The 20808-nt window shown below is 37.5% G+C and overlaps 1 protein-coding gene across 2 annotated transcripts in view; it reads left to right on the top strand.

Annotated features, from left to right (window-relative positions):
• The first annotated feature begins 4362 nt into the window (after positions 1 to 4362).
• LOC127435041 (SCY1-like protein 2) overlaps positions 4363 to 20808 on the top strand; it is a 28313-nt gene continuing 11867 nt past the window's right edge. Inside the window, exons 1-8 of one of the 2 annotated variants that reach the window (XM_051688174.1) lie at positions 4363 to 4471; positions 9138 to 9333; positions 14461 to 14618; positions 17931 to 18075; positions 18224 to 18373; positions 19070 to 19291; positions 20341 to 20457; positions 20669 to 20794. In XM_051688174.1, coding sequence (XP_051544134.1) covers positions 9157 to 9333; positions 14461 to 14618; positions 17931 to 18075; positions 18224 to 18373; positions 19070 to 19291; positions 20341 to 20457; positions 20669 to 20794 — 1095 coding nt within the window. In that variant the 5' untranslated portion in view covers positions 4363 to 4471; positions 9138 to 9156. Of the gene's footprint in view, positions 4480 to 9137; positions 9334 to 14460; positions 14619 to 17930; positions 18076 to 18223; positions 18374 to 19069; positions 19292 to 20340; positions 20458 to 20668; positions 20795 to 20808 lie in introns of both variants that reach the window. The other variant, XM_051688173.1, reaches the window with a different exon arrangement.

Raw genomic sequence — 20808 nt, 5'->3', positions numbered from 1 at the left:
GAACAAATAATTTTCATCTATCTCCTTCCATCACACTATACAGATCTGAAATGTAGGTGGTGCTCTAACGCAGCTGAGCAGTCACAACATAGACTTCCAGTCAAGTTTGGATTGCATGCACGTTTTGCACTGTTTCTCTGTTCTCTGTTTCTCTGTTCCCATGTCTATCTGTCAGTGGATCACCAGCTTTCTGATGGACAGGCAGCAGCTAGTGAGACTGGGGGAATTCACTTCCAGCACCTGTACAATCAGCACTGGTGCCCCCATGGGATGTGTGCTCTCCCCACTACTCATCTCCCTGTACATAAATGACTGCACTGCCAAGGACCCCTCCGTCAAGCTCCTGAAGTTTGCAGACGACACTACTGTTATCGGCCTCATCCAAGATGACGATGAGTCTGTATAAAGAAGGGAGGTTGAACAGCTGGCTGACTGGTGCAGTCAAAACATCCTGGAGCTGAACACGCTCAAAACAGTGGAGATGACTGTGGACTTTAGGAGGAACACCCCAACACTGACCCCTCACCATTCTAAACAACACTGTAGCAGCAGTTGAGTCATTCAGGTTCCTGGGCACTACCATCTCACAGGACCTGAAGTGGGACACCCACATTGACTCCTGTGAAAAAGGCTCAGCAGAGGTTGTACATCTTTCGCCATCTGAGGCCATCAAGTTCAACCTGCCACAAGCGCTGCTGATCCAGTTCTACTCAGCAGTCATTGAGTCTGTCCTCTGCACTTCAATAAATGTCTGGTTTGGTTCAGCTACGAAATCGGACATCAGAAGACTACAAAGGACAGTTCGGACTGCTGAGAGGATTATTGGTTGCCCCCTGCCCTTCCTTCAAGAACTATACACTTCCAGAGTGAGGAAAAGGGCTGGAAAATCACTCTGGACCCCACTCACCCTGCCCACTATCTTTTTGAACTGTTGCCTTCTGGACAGCGCTACAGAGCACTGAGCACCAGAACTGTCAGGCACAGGAACAGTCCATCTCATGAACAGTTAAAATTGCCCCACTGAGCAATAATTATGTGCAATACACAGCTTAGTCTTTTTATATTATCCAACATATCCTGCCTCTTCTGCCATACATTCCCTTGCATCTGTATATAACAGATTTGTATTTGTACATTATATATATATATGTGTATATATATATACACTGGTGACCAAAAGTTTAGAATACTGGACAGATTGTTCTCTTATGGAAAGAAATTGGTACTTTTATTCACCAAAGTGGCATTCAACTGATCACAATGTTTAGTCAGGACATTAATAACGTGAAAAATTACTATTACAATTTGAAAAAAATGTTCAGAACTTCTTAAACTACTTCAAAGTGTTCTCATCAAAAAATCCTCCACGTGCAGCAATAACAGCTTTGCAGATCCTTGGTATTCTAGCTGTCAGTTTGTCCAGATACTCAGGTGACATTTCACCCCACACTTACTATAGCACTTGCCATAGATGTGGCTGTCTTGTCGGGCACTTCTCACACACCTTACAGTCTAGCTGATCCCACACAAGCTCAATGGGTTTAAGATCCATAACACTCTTTTCCACTTATCTGTTGTCCAATGTCTGTGTTTCTTTGCCCACTCTAACCTTTTCTTTTAGTTTTTCTGTTTCAAAAGTGGCTTTTTTTTTGCAATTCTTCCCATAAGGCCTGCACCCCTGAGTCTTCTCTTTACTGTTGTACATGAAACTGGTGTTGAGCGGGTAGAATTCAATGAAGCTGTCAGCTGAGGACATGTGAGGCATCTGTTTCTCAAACTAGAGACTCTGATGTACTTATCCTCTTGTTTAGTTGTACATCTGGCCTTCCACATCTCTTTCTGTCCTTGTTAGAGCCAGTTGTCCTTTGACTTTGAAGACTGTAGTGTACACCTTTGTATGAAATCTTCAGTTTTTCTGTCAGTTTCAAGCTTTGTATAGCCTTCATTCATCAAAACAATTTTTGAACTTAAGACATGCCAGTCTATTGCATACTGTGGCAACTCAAAAACAAACACAAAGACAATGTTAAGCTTCATTTAATGAACCAAATAGCTTTTAGCTATGTTTGATATAATGGCAAGTGATTTTCTAGTACCAAATTAGCAATTTAGCATGATTACTCAAGGATTTTTATTCTATTTTTTTATTATTATCTCTGTCTTGTTGTATAGTTTGTGCACTGGAAGCTTCTGTCACCAAGACAAATTCCTTGTATGTGTAAGCATACTTGGCAATAAAGCTCATTCTGATTCTGAATAAAGCTCATTCTGAAGGTAAATATACAAATGATGTGCTTTATCTTAACAAGGACACTTCCTTTTTGAAAACTATAATGTGAGCACCACTGATTTAGGATCAGCATTTCATTATATTACTGTACTAGAGTAAACTTCTCATCTTTAATTGGATTTAAAATGGAAGTGTTTAATGTAGCAAAACAGTCAACAATGTGTATGGCATATTTATTCAGAAAAACAAAGGGAATATTTAATTGTTGAATTGTATTAACTGCTAATAATTATGTAAAAATGCACTGTATTATGGTGACATGTCAGTGATATTTATTAATTTGTAATTGATCAGAAAAGTCAGTGAAATAGTGTTATTGGAACTTTGGACTAATTAAATTGGCTATTTACTGTAACTACATGATATTGTTTATGTGGATGCACTTTAATTTACTGGAAACTCATTAAAATGCCTTTAGAGAGCTCATATTTTATTTCTTATTTTGTGTAATTTACACCTGCTATGCTAAAAATGTTTGGTTATATAAAAAGCTAGGAGCCCAAGACCCCTTTTACTCACCCTCATGCTATCCCAGATGTGTAAGACTTTGTTCTGCTGAACACAAATGAAGATTTTTAGAAAAATATTTCAGCTCTGTAGGACCATACAGTGCAAGTGAATGGTGACCAACATTTCGAAGCTCTAAAAAGCACATACATGCAGCATAAAAGTAATCGATAAGACTCCAGTGGTTTAATCCATGTCTTCTGAAGTAATCCAATCGGTTTTGCATGAGTACAGAATAAAATATGACTCCTTTTCTACTGTAAATCAGCTGTCTCCATAGCGATCATGATTTCAAGCTCGATTACACTTCCTAGTGCTATCTACGATCTGCACGTGCATCAAGCACTATGAAGTGTAATTGAGGTCAAAATCATGATCGTGCCTTGAGACTGCAATGTCAAAATGTACAGTGAAAAAGGAGTTATATTTTGGTCTGTTCTCACCCAAAACTGATTAGATTTCTTCAGAAGGTTTGATTTTTCTTTCCTCCTCAAAACCACTTGAGCGCAAACCACACCCTGCAGTCATGACTAAACCCTCAGGAACGTTTTCATTGGTCATCGCAATCACTCAGTCACCAGTTAATAGTTCAGACTCCACAAAGATTGTGAATGGATCCGATGCCGACCAATGGTAAGATAAGCCTGGTGGTAGTTTTCAATAAGGGTGTGGCTTGTGCTCAAGTGGTTTGGGGGAAAAATCATGCCTTCAGAAGACATGGATTAAACCACTGAAGTCTTATGCATTATTTTATGCTGCCTTTATGTGCATTTTGGAGCTACAAAGTTCTGGTCACCATTCTCTTGCATCTACTACAGAGTTGAGATATTCTCCTAAAAATCTTCATTCGTGTTCAGCAGAAGAAAGAAAGTCATATACATATGGGATAGCATGAGGGTAAGTGAATGATGAGAGAATTTAAATTTTTGGGTGAACTATTCCTTTAACATTTAATAATCAGATTGAAACAAATTATAAACGAAATTCCATGCTTCAAATGTCCACCATGGCAAATGGCACTTGCTTATGTTTAGGGTCACAGAGACCCCAGATATAAAACAAGAGTAAATGCAATGCATTCTAATAAGATTTTCTGTAGAAGCACACCCCAGCCAGTTATTTATCTTTATGTTCTACAGTGGGATTTTGCTGGGGCCAAACTGACAGTACTGACAACATTACTATACTACATAACAGTCACCTTTCTGGAAAGTGCATGCATTCTTAGTGAAACAACATAAGGTAATATATCTCTACTAGGTTTTCATTAGGCCAAAGAGGAACATAATCACAGATTTTGAAGGGGGAAAAAAAAGAATGTTAATTTGGAAATTATTATTGTTATTATAAAAAAAAAACAAAAAAAAACAATTGTTTAATTTTTTTATTATTATTATTTATTTTTTACATCTAATATAAAAGACCAAAAACATACAGACAAAAAGAAAGTACATTTAAACAGAACATTATTGGTCAGAAGTGACGTCAGTTTGAATTTTATTTTGAAAACGAGAACTTTTATCACATATTTTCAGCCGGAAGTTTTGACTTTTTCCTCCGGCTTCACTCTCTCGGTTGTTTTGCTGAACTGTCATGAAGGCTGTTAGCCGCTACCGCCACTGACGCTCCTCAGTACTCATTTATAACACTTCTATCTCGCTGTCACCTCCTCTGGTATAAAGGCTAGTATGAATTCAATGTGTTTATGAGCTTTATTCTCATCCTGAGTCTTAATTCTGCGATTATATGTCAGTTCTGTGGAGTGACGCTTGACTCCATTAGCATTAGCCTGTTAGCGCAGCTGCTGTCGTGTTTTATTATGTTTTATCAGTGTGAATTATGTTTTAGTTGATATTCCGACATATATTGAGTAATACATATTAAAATGACAGTAGTGTTAAAGGTTTGAAATGTTGTCGTCTTAAGGAACACAAATGTGATTCACATTCACGTTGATGAACGTCAGCTGAATCACTGTCTCAACAGCGAGCAGAGTACAGTCAGCATTTTATTTCATCGAAGTTTCGTCTCATGATAGTTTGCATGTGTTTGGTGTCAAGAGGTAAAGAAACTAGCAGGTGTTTCTATGATTATTCTGTCAGTTATGAGTCATAGTAATGTATTTTATTCAGTCTAAATCTTGTCAGCATCACTTTACACCTGGCGGCTGCTTATTCATGAAATATTTCCTGTTGAATATGTCACACACTCGCAGGATGTCATATGACCCAACTGTGCCACTTCCTACATCTAACAAAAACAGATATAATGTAAAATATTATCTCTTAATTTAATGATTTTGGTTCAAATCTCAGTCGACACCATTTGTGGCATAATGTTGATTACTGCAAAAAAATAATTTCAACTCGTTCATCGTTTATTTAACAAAAAATAATAAAGATAAATATAGCTGTAAGCAGCAGTTATCGGGGTTCAAGCACCGTAGGGCCTTTAAGCATATGTTCTGCATTATATTAAGCATTTCTTAAACAAAATGCAACAAAGACAGTGCACAAATTGAATACAAAATGCCATCTCCGTTGGAATAGAGATCCCGTTGTTAAAGTCATATTACATTTTGTTATTTTTATAGTGCCACCAAGTAGCCAAGACCCATTTCTTTGTATGTTTGTCCTCAGAATGAGCCCTTACATTGGGGCGCCATATTGCTAGTAGGGCTGAAATGATTAGTTGACGTTATCGACAATAAAAAATTGTCGACAAAAATGTTCGTTGTCGAATAGTCGATTGATCTTAACGTAACATAAGATCATATGAAACTCTAATGATTGCACACAAGAGCAGCACTGCAGCTCGCGCCTGACTGAGGAGAGGAAGAAAAAACATCTCACAGTCCAGACGCACTCTAAAATTTCCAAACAGCTTCAGGTGATGTAGATCGCAAAGTATGAGGGAATTATAATGCAAAAATACAAAATAAGTAAATACAGATTTGTGGAATAAGCAGAGCCGGAGCTGACGCTCAGTTTAAGCAAAACGTGCGTGTCGAGCGTCTTTAAAGGGAACAGTGCAGTTCTATTTAATGTGTTATAGCTTTATTAAAGTTAAAATAATAAGGAAACTGGCATTTCTCTGTGCGGTCAGTGCCTCTTCGATGAGTTGTGTGAAGTGTCCTGATCTAAGGAGGAGAGATTGAAACTGCACCCGGCTGAGGTACACTCTGTTGCGGGGACGCTCATCCCTCGAGTGCGCGCGCTTAATGCAGCTAGATTATAACGCGATGGCAACTTATTGAATCATAATATATGTGTCACTGTGCATTTCTTATTGTGAAGAAAACTGGCAAAACGCAGCTTTATTAATAAGAGAGTTTGTTTTTTTGTGAGTTAAAGATGGATTGAAGTGAACAATCGCCCCATTATACACTGCAAAAAAATAACTTTTTTATTTGTTTTTGTTTTGGCTTGTTCTCCAATATAAATATCTAAAACTCAATTAAAACAACGTAAATTTACTTTAGCAGCTATACTGCAGAAGATTTTTAATTTTTTTTATCTGAGAATGTTGAATATAATATAAAAAATACAAATATTTTAAAATATCTAAAAATCCTGTAAAAAAAGATGCATTCACCTGAGAAGCAGCATATAAGATATTTAGACTTGCTTTTAGAGAATTGATCTTTAATATAAGCGTATTTTGTCTTTACTGCACTCGCAGAAGTATAACCAAGTGAAAAAATACACTTATATACAAAATATACTTATATTTAAGATCAATTCTCTTAAAGCAAGTTTAAATATCTTATATGTTACTTCTCAAGTAAATGCATCTTGTTTTAAGGATTTTTAGACCATTTTAAATGGAAAAAAAGACAAATACACTTGATAATAGAATTTTTTAGTAGTGACATTTTTACTGAATTAAACATAATAAAAAGTATTTTTTCCTTTTAATTCATTGAATGTCATTTAGAGGTATTTTTAAAAGATGATTTTGTCCTCTTTATTGTTAGCAAGCACATTTAATACAACCTTTTAAGTCAGGGCACAAGCTGAATAGTCGGTTTAGAGCTAATGATTAATCGTTGTAATAACTGCCCGAATAATCGTTCTAATAATTGTTAGATTAGTCGATTATCAAAATAATCGTTAGTTGCAGCCCTAATTGCTAGTGGGGGTCCAGGAAGGTTTTGTCCTTGGTTTTATTATAGTTGCAGCCAAGTTAGTGCAAGATGCAGTTTTGTTCATTTATAATGAATCTAAAGTAATGTGACTGTGTCAGAATCAAAATATTGAAAACATTTTTTTTTTTTTTTTTGATAATCAAAAACCCAGCAAAGATTATGAGCTGTTTACAGTTTAAAAGAGTTATTGAGTCATAGTCTTGCAGTGAGCACACATTTTACGTAAGTGTGTCAAATTTCATGACAATATCTCATTCTGTTTAAGAGTTATAGCTATTTAAGTAAAATGGCCCAGTGCATTACTTATATTTTGGCATGCCATCGACACTTAAAATCAAAAGTTCAATATTTTTTTGATAATTATTGATAAGTAGACTCCAGAGAATCTTACAGCACAGGTTTCGTTTGAATTGAGCGAAAAACCTAGGACTAGTTCGCAAAAATATGTTTTTAATCGTAATCTCAAATATTTAACGAACGGTTTGACTGACACCAATGGTTGTTGATGCAAAGTTGTTCAGAATGAGAAGAGCTATCATATGATATGAATTACTTGTGTTTTTTGAAAATACTGCGTTATATAAAACCGTTACCGCGCACAAAAATCGTGATGGCGCCTCCCAGTGGCCGATTTTTTTATTTATTTTTTTTACTTTGCACAGACCTCTTAGGCCAAGAGTCAAATAGGTCCACCGAGTTTTATTCCGATCGACCTTTGTTAGTCTTGTCTAATAGCTGCTGAAAGCTGATTGGCCGATGGCGGCCATTTTTCTCAACATACGCAAATGTCCTCATAGACATTGATGGCAGCTAAGACACACACACAAACTGCATGCAAAGTTTGAAGTCAATTGTACCAACGGTTCCATAGTTATAACCAATTTAATATTTTTCCTGTTCTAACCAATTTTACAACTTCGTTGTTATGACAATGCAACGCCGGTAAACACTGCAGTCTGTTAAACACTGTAACGGTGGTAAATCCCTGATTTTATCACATGAAAATTGTGTTAACATGTATAAGTATTACGTCTTCTGGTTATACTTGTGAAACAGTGAGTATTTTGAAGTTTATCATCTGGCCCCATTCACTTTCAATGTAAGTGCCTTATTGAAACCGCAATTTTTAAATAATTTTGTCTCATCCTTCACTTGTTTTTTTTTTATTTATTTTTGTAATTTTTTTTAGGTAATACAAATGCTGTCGATTAAGCTTGTCTTGTATTAAACCCAGAACATTCATAAAAAAAAAACAAAAATGGCACTATTGTAAATTGTTTACATCACTATTTTTAGTGTTACATGTTTAGATTGCTTAACATCATAAATAGTAACTGTCTTGGATCATGCAGATCTTTTTAAGGATGTGAAAGTGACATGATTTTTAAAATTTTTATAAAATTAGTAATGATATTAATAATAGATGTACTGTAATTTATTAGGCCCATTTATTTAGCATAATATGAAGAAATCAAGTTTGATTCATGAAATGTTAGATCATGTGTTGCCTTGAATGGCAGTAATGGTTCACATTAGAGTTTAGAGTAACGTATTTTTTGTTTAGTTTTTTAATAATTTTTAAATTAATATTATTTTCCCTAACCAATGCATTCCAAAGACTAATGATAGTGTTCTGATGAAAAAACAGCCCTTACAAGAGTGACTATTCTCTGTATGGAGCTCACAGAACAGTGGATGTTTTTTTTGTTGTTGTTCTTTTTCCTCATTCAAACAATTTGAGAGGCTGTCAGGATGAATTCATATCTCAATTTGAGCCTGTAACACTTAGACCTTGATAAAATTAACTGTGACAGATTTTCAAATGTATTCCTGCTCAGAGTGCCCGTCATTTCATTTTTTTTATTTTTTATTTTTTTACTTCAACCCCTTTATTATTGAAATTCAACTGTGTTTCCTGTATACAGAGCGGTCTGCAGTTCTGCATCTCCAATTAATTGTACCCTGTTTAAAGCGTAGGTAAGCGCTGTGATTGAGTTGCTGCCAGGATTGAATATTGATCATTAATTCTCTCTGAGTAAAGCCTGTTAAGACTTCTGCTTAACTGTCAATCAAAGCGGACTCTAGACAGCTTCTAAACAAATAGATTTAAGATTTTCACCAGGCAGATGATAAACTGGGAAAAAAATAACAGAATCTGTCTGCTAATGTACAATGTTTTACTTCCTATTGCAGGTTGACAGTCAGTGAAATAATGGAGTCCATGCTCAATAAACTGAAGAGCACTGTCACCAAGGTGGCAGGTGACATGACCAGTGCCGTCATGGGTAACCCCGTCACGCGGGAGTTTGAGGTGGGCCGCCATATTGCTAGTGGGGGTCCCGGAATGAGCTGGAGGATCTACAACGGCACCAAAAAATCCACTAAACAGGTGTGGTGGGTTACTATACAAGTAACTACTCTCAAACATATACAGTTACCTATTACAAAGACACATAATTGAACCTGTAATATTTTATTGAAGTTTACTTCTGCATGCAAGATGTTCTGCTGAGAAGAGCACATTGAATGTGGTTACAACACGACAGTGGATGTTTTTGTAGATTTTGTAGATCATGATGGTGCCGTGGATGGCCGCCTCGGTGTGGAGCGCTTCTATTGTTTTGTTGTTTTTGTTTGTTTGTCCTGTGTTTAGTAATCTTTTTCCAGTCAGTTTTACCAGAGACGAACTGCTGAACATTCGACAGCATATACCAGTCAATCTTTTCCCGGATTTTGAATATTCGGACGTTTTGTTTGACATTTTAGTCAGAGGCTGAGGTTGTTTAAACGCGCTATGAGACGCAGGCGAGGGAGACGAGCAGGCGCGCTGGTCAAGCTCCGTCGGCGGGGCTTTCGAACAACACTGCCAAGCATTCATCTAGCGAATCTCCTAACAAAACGGACAAACTACATCTCCTCATCTGCACAAACAAGGACTTTTCAACCTCTGCTGCCTTGTGCTTCACAGAAAACTGGCTGAGTGAAGCCATTCCGGACAGCGCATTACATCTGCCGGGCTTTCAGCTGTTCAGAGCGGATCGCATCGCGGAGTTAACGGGGAAAACGAGAGGCGGTGGAACATGCTTTTACATCAGTGAAAATTGGTGTACAGATGTAGCAACGTTAAAGAAGATGTGATGTCCTAATTTGGAAGCGCTCTTTATTAACTGTGAGCCTTTCTACTTGCCGCGGGAGTTTTCCTAGTTTATTCTGGTGAGTGTGTATATCGCGCCAAACGCGTGTTTGAATGCCGTGCTGCAACAGCTGGCTGATCAAATTACAAACACAGAACAACAATACCCAGACCCAGGTTCATCTTCTTCCAACCTACAGACAGAAATTAAAATCTGCTAAGCCTGTAGTAAGGACTGTAAAGTGATGGACCAACAAAGAAGAGCTGGAACTACAAGCCTGCTTTGACTGCACTGATTGGAGTGTTTTTGAGGCTGCAGCCACCGACCTGGATGACCTCACAGATAAGGTTACATCATATATCAGTTTCTGTGAGGATATATGCATTCCTACTAGGACTTATTTAACATTTAACAACGACAAACCATAGTTTACAGCGGAACTCTGGCAGCTTCGTTAGGCCAAAGAGGATGCTTACAGAGTTGGGGATAAAGTCTTGTACAATCAGGCCAGGAACACACTGAATAAAGGAATCAGAGTGGCTAAAAGAAGATACTCTGAGAAGCTGAAAAACAAGTTTTCAGCTAACGACCCTACATCAGTGTGGAGTGGCATGAAACAACTTACGAATTACAGGACTCCTACCCCAACCCTGTGGTGGACCAACAACTGGCTGATGACCTGAATGTGTTCTTCTGTAGATTTGAAATGCCCAATCTCACACCCCACACCCACTCTGACTTTCACTTCACACAAACACCAACACCTCCTGCAGCCCCCCTCTTCCCCCCTCCTGCTACTCAACCTGCACTTAAGATCTGTGAAGATGATGTGAGCCACGTCTTTTGAAAACAAAGGATAAGGAAAGCACAGGTCCCAGATGGCGTTTCACCTGCATGTCTTAGATCCTGGGCTAACCAGCTGGCCCCCATCTTCACACAGATCTTCAATATATCACTGGAGCAGTGTGAAGTCCCATGCTGCTTCAAATGTTCCACTATCATCCCCATCCCAAAGAAACCAAAAATCACAGGACTTAATGACTACAGACCTGTCGCCCTGACGTCTGTGGTCATGAAGTCATTTGAGAGACTGGTGTTGGCCCACCTGAAGGACATCACTGGACCCTTTCTAGATCCCCTCCAATTTGCTTATCGAGCAAACAGGTCTGTGGATGATGCAGTCAACATGGGATTGCATCATATCCTGAAACATCTGGACAGACCAGGGACATTTGCAAGGATCCTTTTTGTGGACTTCAGTTCAGCTTTCAACACCATCATCCCAGCTATTCTCCGGACTAAATTACACCAACTCTCTGTTCCCACGTCTATCTGTCAGTGGATTACCAGCTTTCTGACAGACAGGCAGCAGCTTGTGAAACAGCTGGAAGTGGAAATTCACTTCCAGCACCTGTACAATCAGCATCTGTGCCTCCCAAGGATGTGTGCTCTCCCCACTACTCTTCTCCCTGTACACCAATGACTGCATCGCCAAGGACCCCTCGGTCAAGCTCCTGAAGTTTGCAGACAACACCACTGTCATCGGCCTCATCTGAGATGACGATGAGTCTCCATACAGAAGGGAGGTTAAACAGCTGGCTGTCTGGTGCAGTCAAAACAACCTTGAGCTGAACATGCTCAAAACGGTGGAAATGATTGTGGACTTTAGGAGGAACCCCCCAACACTGTCCCCCCTCACCATTCTAAACAGCACTGTGGCAGCAGTGGAGTCATTCAGGTTCCTGGGCACTACCATCTCAAAGGACCTGAAGTGGGAGACACACATTGACTCATTGTGAAAAAGGCCCAGCAGAGGTTGTACTTCCTTCGCCAGTTGAGGAAGTTCAACCTGCCACAGGTGCTGCTGAAACAGTTTTACTCAGCAGTCACTGATTCTGTCCTCTGCACTTCAATAGCTGTCTGGTTTGGTTCAGCTACAAAATCAGACATCAGAAGACTACAAAGGACAGTTCGGACTGCTGAGAGGATTATTGGTTGCCCCCTGCCCCCACTTCAAGGACTATACATTTCCAGAGTGAGGAAAAAGGCTGGAAAAATCACTCTGGACCCCACTTACCCTGCCCACTACCTTTTTGAACTGTTGCCTTCTGGCCGACGCTTCAGAGCTCTGAGCACCAGAACTGTCAGGCACAGGAACAGTTTTTTTCCCCCAGGCTATCCATCTCATGAACAGTTAAAACTGCCCCTTTGAGCAATAATTAATGTGCAATACACAGCTTAGTCTTTTTATATTATCCAACACATCCTACCTCTTCTGCCATTACATTCCCTTGCACTGTACTTAACCGATTTTTATTTAGTCTATTGTGTATTCTATATATACTTTTTTCTTTTCAATATTTATCTATTTTTTTATTAAATTAATTATTTTTTAAAAGTCTTGTTGCTGTTTTTGTATTGTTGTGTACTGGAAGCTCCTGTCACCAAGACAAATTCCTTGTGTGTGTAAGCATACTTGGCGATAAAGCTCATTCTGATTCTGAAACAGGAAGGTTTTGTCCTTGGGTTTTTTTATAGTCGCAGCCAAGATAGTGCAATATGCAGTTTTGTTCATTTATAATGAATCTAAAGTAATGTGACTGTGTCAGAATCAAAATGTGCCAATGTAGAGCTATATTATCTGTAGTTTTTTTTTTTTTTTTATAATTGAAAACCCAGCAAAGATTATGAGCTGTTTACAGTTTAAAAGAGTTATTGAGTCGTAGCCTAGCAGTGAGCACACATTTTCTTAGACAATTCTCATTTCTCATGAAGGCGATGCAAGTGTGGGATAATATGGCCACATCCACACTAATTCATTTTTGTTGAAAAACCCTATTTTCAGTTTCCTAACATCATCGTTTTCCAAAGTATGTGGTAATAGAGAGGGTTTTTTTAAAAGTCTCAGTTTTTCAAATCAAATCACTTTATTGTCACACAGCCATATACACAAGTGCAACGGTGTGTGAAATTCTTGGGTGCAATTTTGGTGCAGGAAACAACATTCCAGTGTGTATGAGAGGTGTAAATTTAGCAAAATCAAAGTGCTTTTAAACGAGAAGATGGTAGTGTGGACATGGCCTGATCCTACTCAAAGAAGTCAATTTTTTTTCATTTTAAAAATAATTTAAAACTTGCACAGTTTTTAAAAAGGTAAATTTGCTTCTAGCGGTGGGCGGGAGAAATGTGTCAACCTTTAGAAATTTTTGAGTATCATGTCTATTGTAGTTATGCAAAATGCTGCCGCATTTTATGGAATGCAAATTCCAATCAGAAGCTGTGCTACAAATAATCATTCTATTATTTTATTTGTCATTAGTAGGGCTGTCACAATTATGGCATTTGGCTGATGATTAATTGTCAAACAAATAATTATGATTATGACGATTAATTGTCTGTATTAGTGCATTTCATGCTACATAACCCTTAAGAAGTCATTCATTCATATTTAACTTGCAATCATATAGTAAAATAGGGATATTTGATTTCTTTTAAGACTTAAAAACTTCTGAATGACATGAACATTTATAAAGTAATTTTAAGTCTGTCCAATTAAACCAATGAGCCCAGATTTTGCATGAAGGAAGACAAAATAACCGCAATCAGATGATTGTTTAATAATCGCGCCTATTCATTAGTTACTTTTGCGTTTATTCTTTTAGCGTGCATAAAGATGGTTAAAAGGAAAACTGATGCGTTAGTTCCATTTCATGCTTTCATAATTGTTTTCAAATCTGTCAAAATTCCTAAACGTTTGGAATTATCCAATGTTTTTAAAATTTGGTAAATAATGAAAACTTTACTGTTTACGCAACCTCTTGTTCCGATCACTTTACAATCAGAGAAAATGGGGAAGCCCCTCAGTTACGATTGCTGATGTCGTCAAGCCTTCCTATCGGCATCTGTTCTGCCGCAAACGCGGAGAGAGAGACGATCACACTAAATACCTTAGGAATTAGTTTAATTAATTAAAAACACCTTTGTCAACCATGCTTTTATATCTAATACTATATAGCTGCCAAAAAGGTTTACAGTATCCAATGGAAGGCTAAATCCACAACAAATGCGTGGAGTGGTATTGTTTTTGCTTGGATTTAAAAACGATGCAAAGTAGATAAAATATAATTTTTAATAATAATTTATTTGTTGATTGCAAAGTTTCATTGCAGTGGACATGACAGGTCTACTATTAATCAAGGTCAATTACAGGACATCATTTTATATCGAAATGGAACTTTCATTATTTTTCCCGAAGTTTTTGAATCACGTTTCATAAAAATGTGTATATGGTGATGTGTATCATTATCTACCAGAAATTTCAAGAATAACGCAATGTAAATTTGTGCTTATCATCCATCCCTGTTTGTTTCTATTGTCCAAAGGAAGTGGCTGTCTTTGTGTTTGATAAGAAGCTCATTGATCGCTATCAGAAGTTTGAGAAGGATCAGATCATCGATTCACTTAAGAGAGGAGTCCAACAGCTGACCCGGTTACGACATCCACGCCTCCTCACCGTCCAGCATCCGCTAGAGGAGTCCAGGTGACCACAAACACATGCATTGTGTTTCAAAACCCAGTGAGCTGCCTACTTAGATTGCTTTTTTTGTGTAACATAGACAAACATTCAAATGATGCCCAAAAATAATTAATCCAGGTTAGTAAATTCTAGTTAATAAGTTTTGACACACAGCTGCAATGTTATCAGCATTGGAATGAAAATGAGCTTTATTTCGTATTCACTTCGTATTTTTCTTCGAGTTTTGAAGTTAAACTGATCAGAAGTCTCAGTAGTAGAGAAAGTTTGATAATGAGGATTTCTGTAGAGTATTGGCTCCTGTGCTTTTGGGATCAATATGTGTCTACTTCGTGGATCATGAAATCAAAAGCAGCAGTCTGACTCAAATCTTTACTGAATAATAATGCATGTGCCTCGTAGGACAGAAGCTCTGATCTATAGTCATAGGCTACTGGCTTCTAAGTGTAATAAAGCTTCCTAAATGACATTCTTTATTAGCTGCAACTTCGTTAACAGTCACTTATGTGCACTAAATATCACTCTTCACGTAAAGTGCAGAAGAGACTGTAAACTAATGCAGTTGATTCCAGTAGAGTTTCACGTTGGCATGCCACTAAGCCAACATCTTAATCAATAAACAGCACACACATATTGGGTGAAGTATTGCTTTTTATTTAGTTTGAGTATTTAATTGATACCTTTCGGTACTGCAGTTTTATTTAGTATATTTATAATTGACCGGTCCTTGAGTAACCAAGGATGCATGTGCTGTTGGCTTAGATGAAGTCAAAATGTGTCAAAACGAGGTATCGTATAAGGCATAAATGTGCTACCTACCTACATTTTGCATCTGGAGCACACATATAAAGCCTAAATATTTTTCCTAAGTAGGCAGCTTCTTCAACTTTGGGCAATTGCATGCTCCAGGGGTCCATGGTCCATTTTTTTATTATATGAAGTTCACATTAAAACTGACTTGGAAACTCTTTATTAGGCCTTCATCATTTATGAGTATAAATTTTCCTGTTTTAGCCTTGACCCAGACTTTCAGTATAAACTATGAAAATCCATTATAAAAAAATAAAATGACATGTTTAAAACTATGATCATATAAACAATGAAAAATAAACAAACTATATGTATGTAAACTTTTTGGAATTACCTCAATTTATTTATACATTTGTCTTAAATTCTGGTTTGATTTTCATCCAAGTTACAATAATGAAAAAACATAATCTGTTTTAACTAATAACACAAAAAAATATTGTATTGTTCTTGTACATATTGAATACATAATTCAAACATTCAATGTGTAGGTTGGAAAAAGTATATGAACCGCTAGGCTAATGACGTCAACAAAAGCTAGTTAGTTGATTAGGAGTTGCGAACCTGGCATCCAAGTAATGAAACGAGATTGAAGGTGTGGGTTAAAGCTACTTTGACCTATAAAAAGCACTCAAACATTTTGAATCTGATATTCACAAGAAGCATCTGCTGACGTGGACCATGCCTCGCAAAAAAGAGGTCTCAGAAGACCTACAAGCAAGAATTGTAGCTTTGCATAAAGCTGGAAAGGGTTACAAAGTTATCTCGACAAGCTTAGATAGTCTTCAGTTAGACAAATTGTCTATAAATGGAGACGATTTAGTACTGTGGCTACTCTCCCTAGAAGTTGCTGTCCAGTCAAGATGTCTCAAATGGCAAACCGCAGAATGCTCAATGAGGTAAAAAATAACCCTAGAGTGACAGCTAAAGACTTGAAGGAATCATTTAGCTGGTTAACATCTCTGTTCATGAGTCTACTATATGGAAAACATTAAACAGGCATGGTGTCCTTTGCAGGGCACCATGAAGGAAGCTGCATCTTTCCAACAAAAACATTGCTGCATGCCTGAAGTTTGCCAAACACCACCTTGACACTCCACAATGCTACTGGGAAAATTTTTGTGGACTGATGAATCTAAGGTTGAATTGTTTGGGTAGAACATGCAGCACTACTTATTGTGTAAAAAGGGCACAACTTATCAACTTTAAAACATCATCCCAACAGTGAAGTATGGTGGAGGAAGCATCATGATTTGGTGCTGCTTTGCTTCTCCAGGGCATGGACTGCTTGCCATCATCGAGGAAAAATTAATTCCCAAGTTTATCAAGATATCCTACAGGATAATGTCAGAGTGGCTGTGTGCCATCTGAAGCTCAGTAGAAGTTGGGTGATGCAGCAGGACAATGACCCTAAACACTGAAGTAAATCCAGTACAGATTGGCTTCAAAAAAAGAAAATCCACCTATTGGAGTGGCCCAGTCCGAGCCCAGACCTTAACCCAATATAGATTCTGTAGAATGACCTTAAGAGAGCTGTTTACACCAGACATCCTAAGAATATGTCTGAGCTAAAGCAGTTCTGTAAGTAAGAATGGTCCAAAATTCCTTCTGAACGTTGTGCAGGTCAAATCCGCTGCTACCGGAAACACTTGGTTGAGGTTATTGCTGCCAAAGGAGGGTCGACCAGTTATTAAATCCAAGGGTTCACTTACATTTTCTACAGCATTGTTAATGTTTAATGGGATGTGTTTGATAAAGACATTAAATATTATAATTGTTTGTGTGTTGTTAGCTTAAGCACATTTTGTTTCATCTATACTTGTGACTTTAATGAAGATATCACATTTTATGACCAATTAATGCAGAAAACCAGCTAATTCCAAAGGGTTCACATACTTCTTCTTTCCACTGTATATTGTGTGAAAATGATTTATTTTACGTTTTTTTCAAAAATTTCCACTGTCCCATATTGTGGCGTTATTTCTACCACACCAAACAATTTTGCTCCTAATGAAGTTTATTCAAAAGTTAGTGTACTTGTTAACCAAGTCAACAAAAGTGTCAGTGAAGAGCATGCTTGAAATGAAATATGAGACACATGATGTTTAGAGAAAGCAAAGAAAATTCAAGGTAAGTATAATTTGTGAGCAGAATATTTATGTATTGGGTGTCATTTACAATCAAGCTGTAATTTTGCCAAATTATCCAAAACATTTGAAAATGTTATTTATGTCTTTAGGATACATAAAATGATAGCTATATGAAATTTGCCTTAGTAAGACAAAGTGTCAGTCATTTTATTTCAAAAACGTTAAAAATGTCTTTACCATCAGCGTCTTTTCCACCAAAGAATTCTATTAAACACAATACAGAATATGAGATGTGCTGGAAATGACACTGTGGTGGGGATTTACATGACTTTCAGAAAAAATTACTTTTTGCAATGATACCCTGTGTTTTTATCTGTATCATTGCTGTTCTCACTAGATGTCTTTGTGTTTGAATCTTTAGAGACTGTCTAGCCTTTTGTACAGAGCCTGTATTTGCTAGTCTAGCTAATGTGCTCGGCCAGTGGGACAATCTCCCCAGCCCCGTTCCCACAGACATCAAAGAATATAAACTCTACGACGTGGAGACCAAATACGGCTTACTGCAGGTGAGAGTGTAGAGCAGGAATGTTAATGCAATGTCTCACTTCAACTGGCCTAAAAAACACATACTTGAGCTATTCTGTTTGAGTTCTTGATTGAGTCATTACCTAAGTATTTTAACTACCGTAATAAGATTCTCTCCATCTCTTTCAGATCTCAGAGGGTTTGTCCTTCCTCCACAGCGGAGTCAAGATGGTTCACAGTAACTTATGCCCAGAGAACATCATCTTGAATAAGAGCGGCGCCTGGAAGATCATGGGCTTTGACTTCAGTATCTCGTCTATTAACCCCTCTGACGCTGAGGTTAGTAACTGGATTTATTGTTCCTGAATGTCAACATGAATGTTCTTCATACACATTCCTGGTCTTATTGTACACAATTTATTGATTCATGTAAATTATTCCATAGACTGAATATGTTTGTCTTCGTATTCTTTCATTTAAATGTAATAACTTGCTCTGCCTCTGAAACAACTTGCCTTGTTTGGCTTATGTCACTTAGGTCATCTGGGTTATATTAACCAAGAGCCAATTAGCTATTTAGGTATAGTTTAAGGCTACTGTTTAGGCAGTAATTAAAGCTGGTTGATGTTAAAGTATACAGCAATAATAGCAAAAAAACGATACATTTGAAAAGAAGCATTAACATTGGGATATATCAAGATGCTCCCTTCAGCCTCCCGGTCAAAACACCTCAAATCCAATGCAAACTTGGACTTCATTCAGGACTCCTTTCTGGCATGTAACATCTACTTTTCACGACCCATTCAATTTCTAATGGGTAATATCAAGTTCCGCCCCACATTTCTCCAATATTTCCCCTAAAATGTCCTGTTTCACTTGGGAAAATGTCCCATTATGGAAGTAAAATGAGTTGTGAATACAGTTTCATGTTGATTAAAGTCCCAGAAAACTTATATGAACGATATGAATCTTTTTAGCTTGTCTTGTCAAAGCGAATCTATTAATGTGCTTAAGATTTTGTTTGTGTCTTTTTAGCCCAAGTATGTGTGTAAAGAGTGGGACCCCAATCTACCGCCTCTCTGCCTGCGTAACCCCGAGTATGTCGCCCCTGAGTACATCCTGTCAGTCAGCTGTGAAGCGGCCTCTGACATGTACTCACTGGGCGTGCTGATCCATGCCGTGTTTAATGAAGGGAAACCCGTCTTTCAGGTCAACAAGCAGGACATATTCAAGAGCTTCAGCCGACAACTCGACCAGGTGAGGGAGTGAACACACAACGTATTTGTATTTGGAGAGATTTTATTAAGCGGTTGGTGTTTTTTAATTTTTCAAACACAAAAACTTTCAGATGTAAACAAAATTGCTGGAATTAATATCAACTAGAGGTAGACCGATATATCGGGTTTTACAGAGTAATTTGTGCCAATAGGCACTTTTTGGAACTATCGGTTATCTGCAAAAATCAGTGCCGATAGTTTAGATAGGGTTAGGGTTAACTTATTAAAAATCCATTTTAAAAACCATCTTCCGATTAATCGGTTATCAGCTTTTTCCACCATCTTAGTTATCGGTATTGGCAAAATCCACTATCGGTCGACCTCAAATATAATTTCTTTACACAATATTTACTTAAATTTCACTCAAAAATAAATTAATGCATTATTATTATTATAATTATATTATATTATATTATATTATTCCACATTTTTGAATAATATTGAAGTCATCAGAATATGAAATAATACAAAATGAAGTATGGAAATTATGTAGTGACCAAAAACAGTTATCTTATTTAACTTCTTCAAAGTAGCCACCCTTTGTCTAGATTAGGGCTGTCACAATTATGAAATTTGGCTGACAAATAACTGTCATGTAGTAGTAGTTGTTGTAGTAGTAGTAGTAGTAATAAAAACAAATAAAAGAAGATGATAAAAAAATTAAGACAAAAAAAGAAAAATTCACTGTAATCGAAAACGTGAACTGCATATAAACATTTATCAATACGACCTAGGCCTTTATCAATGCGCACTTTTCAGCTGCTGCTGCTTTTCTTACACATTATTTTTACATTGTCAAGTCTGTAGATTGTGCAGCTGACACAAGGGGTTGCTAACACTTTTCTTTTAATTGGCAAAGCAGACCAAGATGATGATCTTAAAATGCCAGTTAGTGGATGTTTAATTGGTCTGTCCAGTATAATAATCTGATGTCACACCATGGAGGTTCACTTATTGTTTTCTTGTTTGCTTTCCATTTGTCTCCCTGTCCTGAAACTTTGTGTTTGATTGACAGTATTTTGTTTCTAGTTGAGTCATTTGAGTCCAGGAGTGTTAAGTCAGATCCCAGAGGAGGTGAGGGAACATGTGAAGATGTTGCTCAGCGTCACGTCCAACGTGCGTCCAGATGCTGATCAGATGACAAAGGTCAGAACTCCCTTTCTTTCTTTGCACTTTCTCTCCATTCGCATGCTTAATGCCATAATTTTAGAACTGTAGTTTTAAACTGATTTCTTCCCGTTTGCTTGAAGAGCATCTTTAGCAAAGTGTCTGTAATGATCATATAAGAATTGCAGTTTATTGTGGTGATATGATTGTGCAAGACCATGAGTGAGAGTTGGCATATGTGCATGTTCAGATTCCCTTCTTTGATGATGTCGGAGCGATGACTCTTCAGTACTTCGACTCGCTTTTCCAGCGGGACAACCTGCAGAAGTCTCAGTTCTACAAAGGCCTCCCCAAAGTTTTGCCGAAACTGCCTAAGGCAAGAGCAAATAT

The sequence above is a fragment of the Myxocyprinus asiaticus genome, chromosome 45 (assembly GCF_019703515.2).
Source record: "Myxocyprinus asiaticus isolate MX2 ecotype Aquarium Trade chromosome 45, UBuf_Myxa_2, whole genome shotgun sequence".
Lineage (NCBI taxonomy): Eukaryota > Metazoa > Chordata > Actinopteri > Cypriniformes > Catostomidae > Myxocyprinus > Myxocyprinus asiaticus.
The sequence above is the reverse complement of the archived record's forward strand: the minus strand, read 5'-3'. Positions and strand labels throughout refer to the sequence as shown.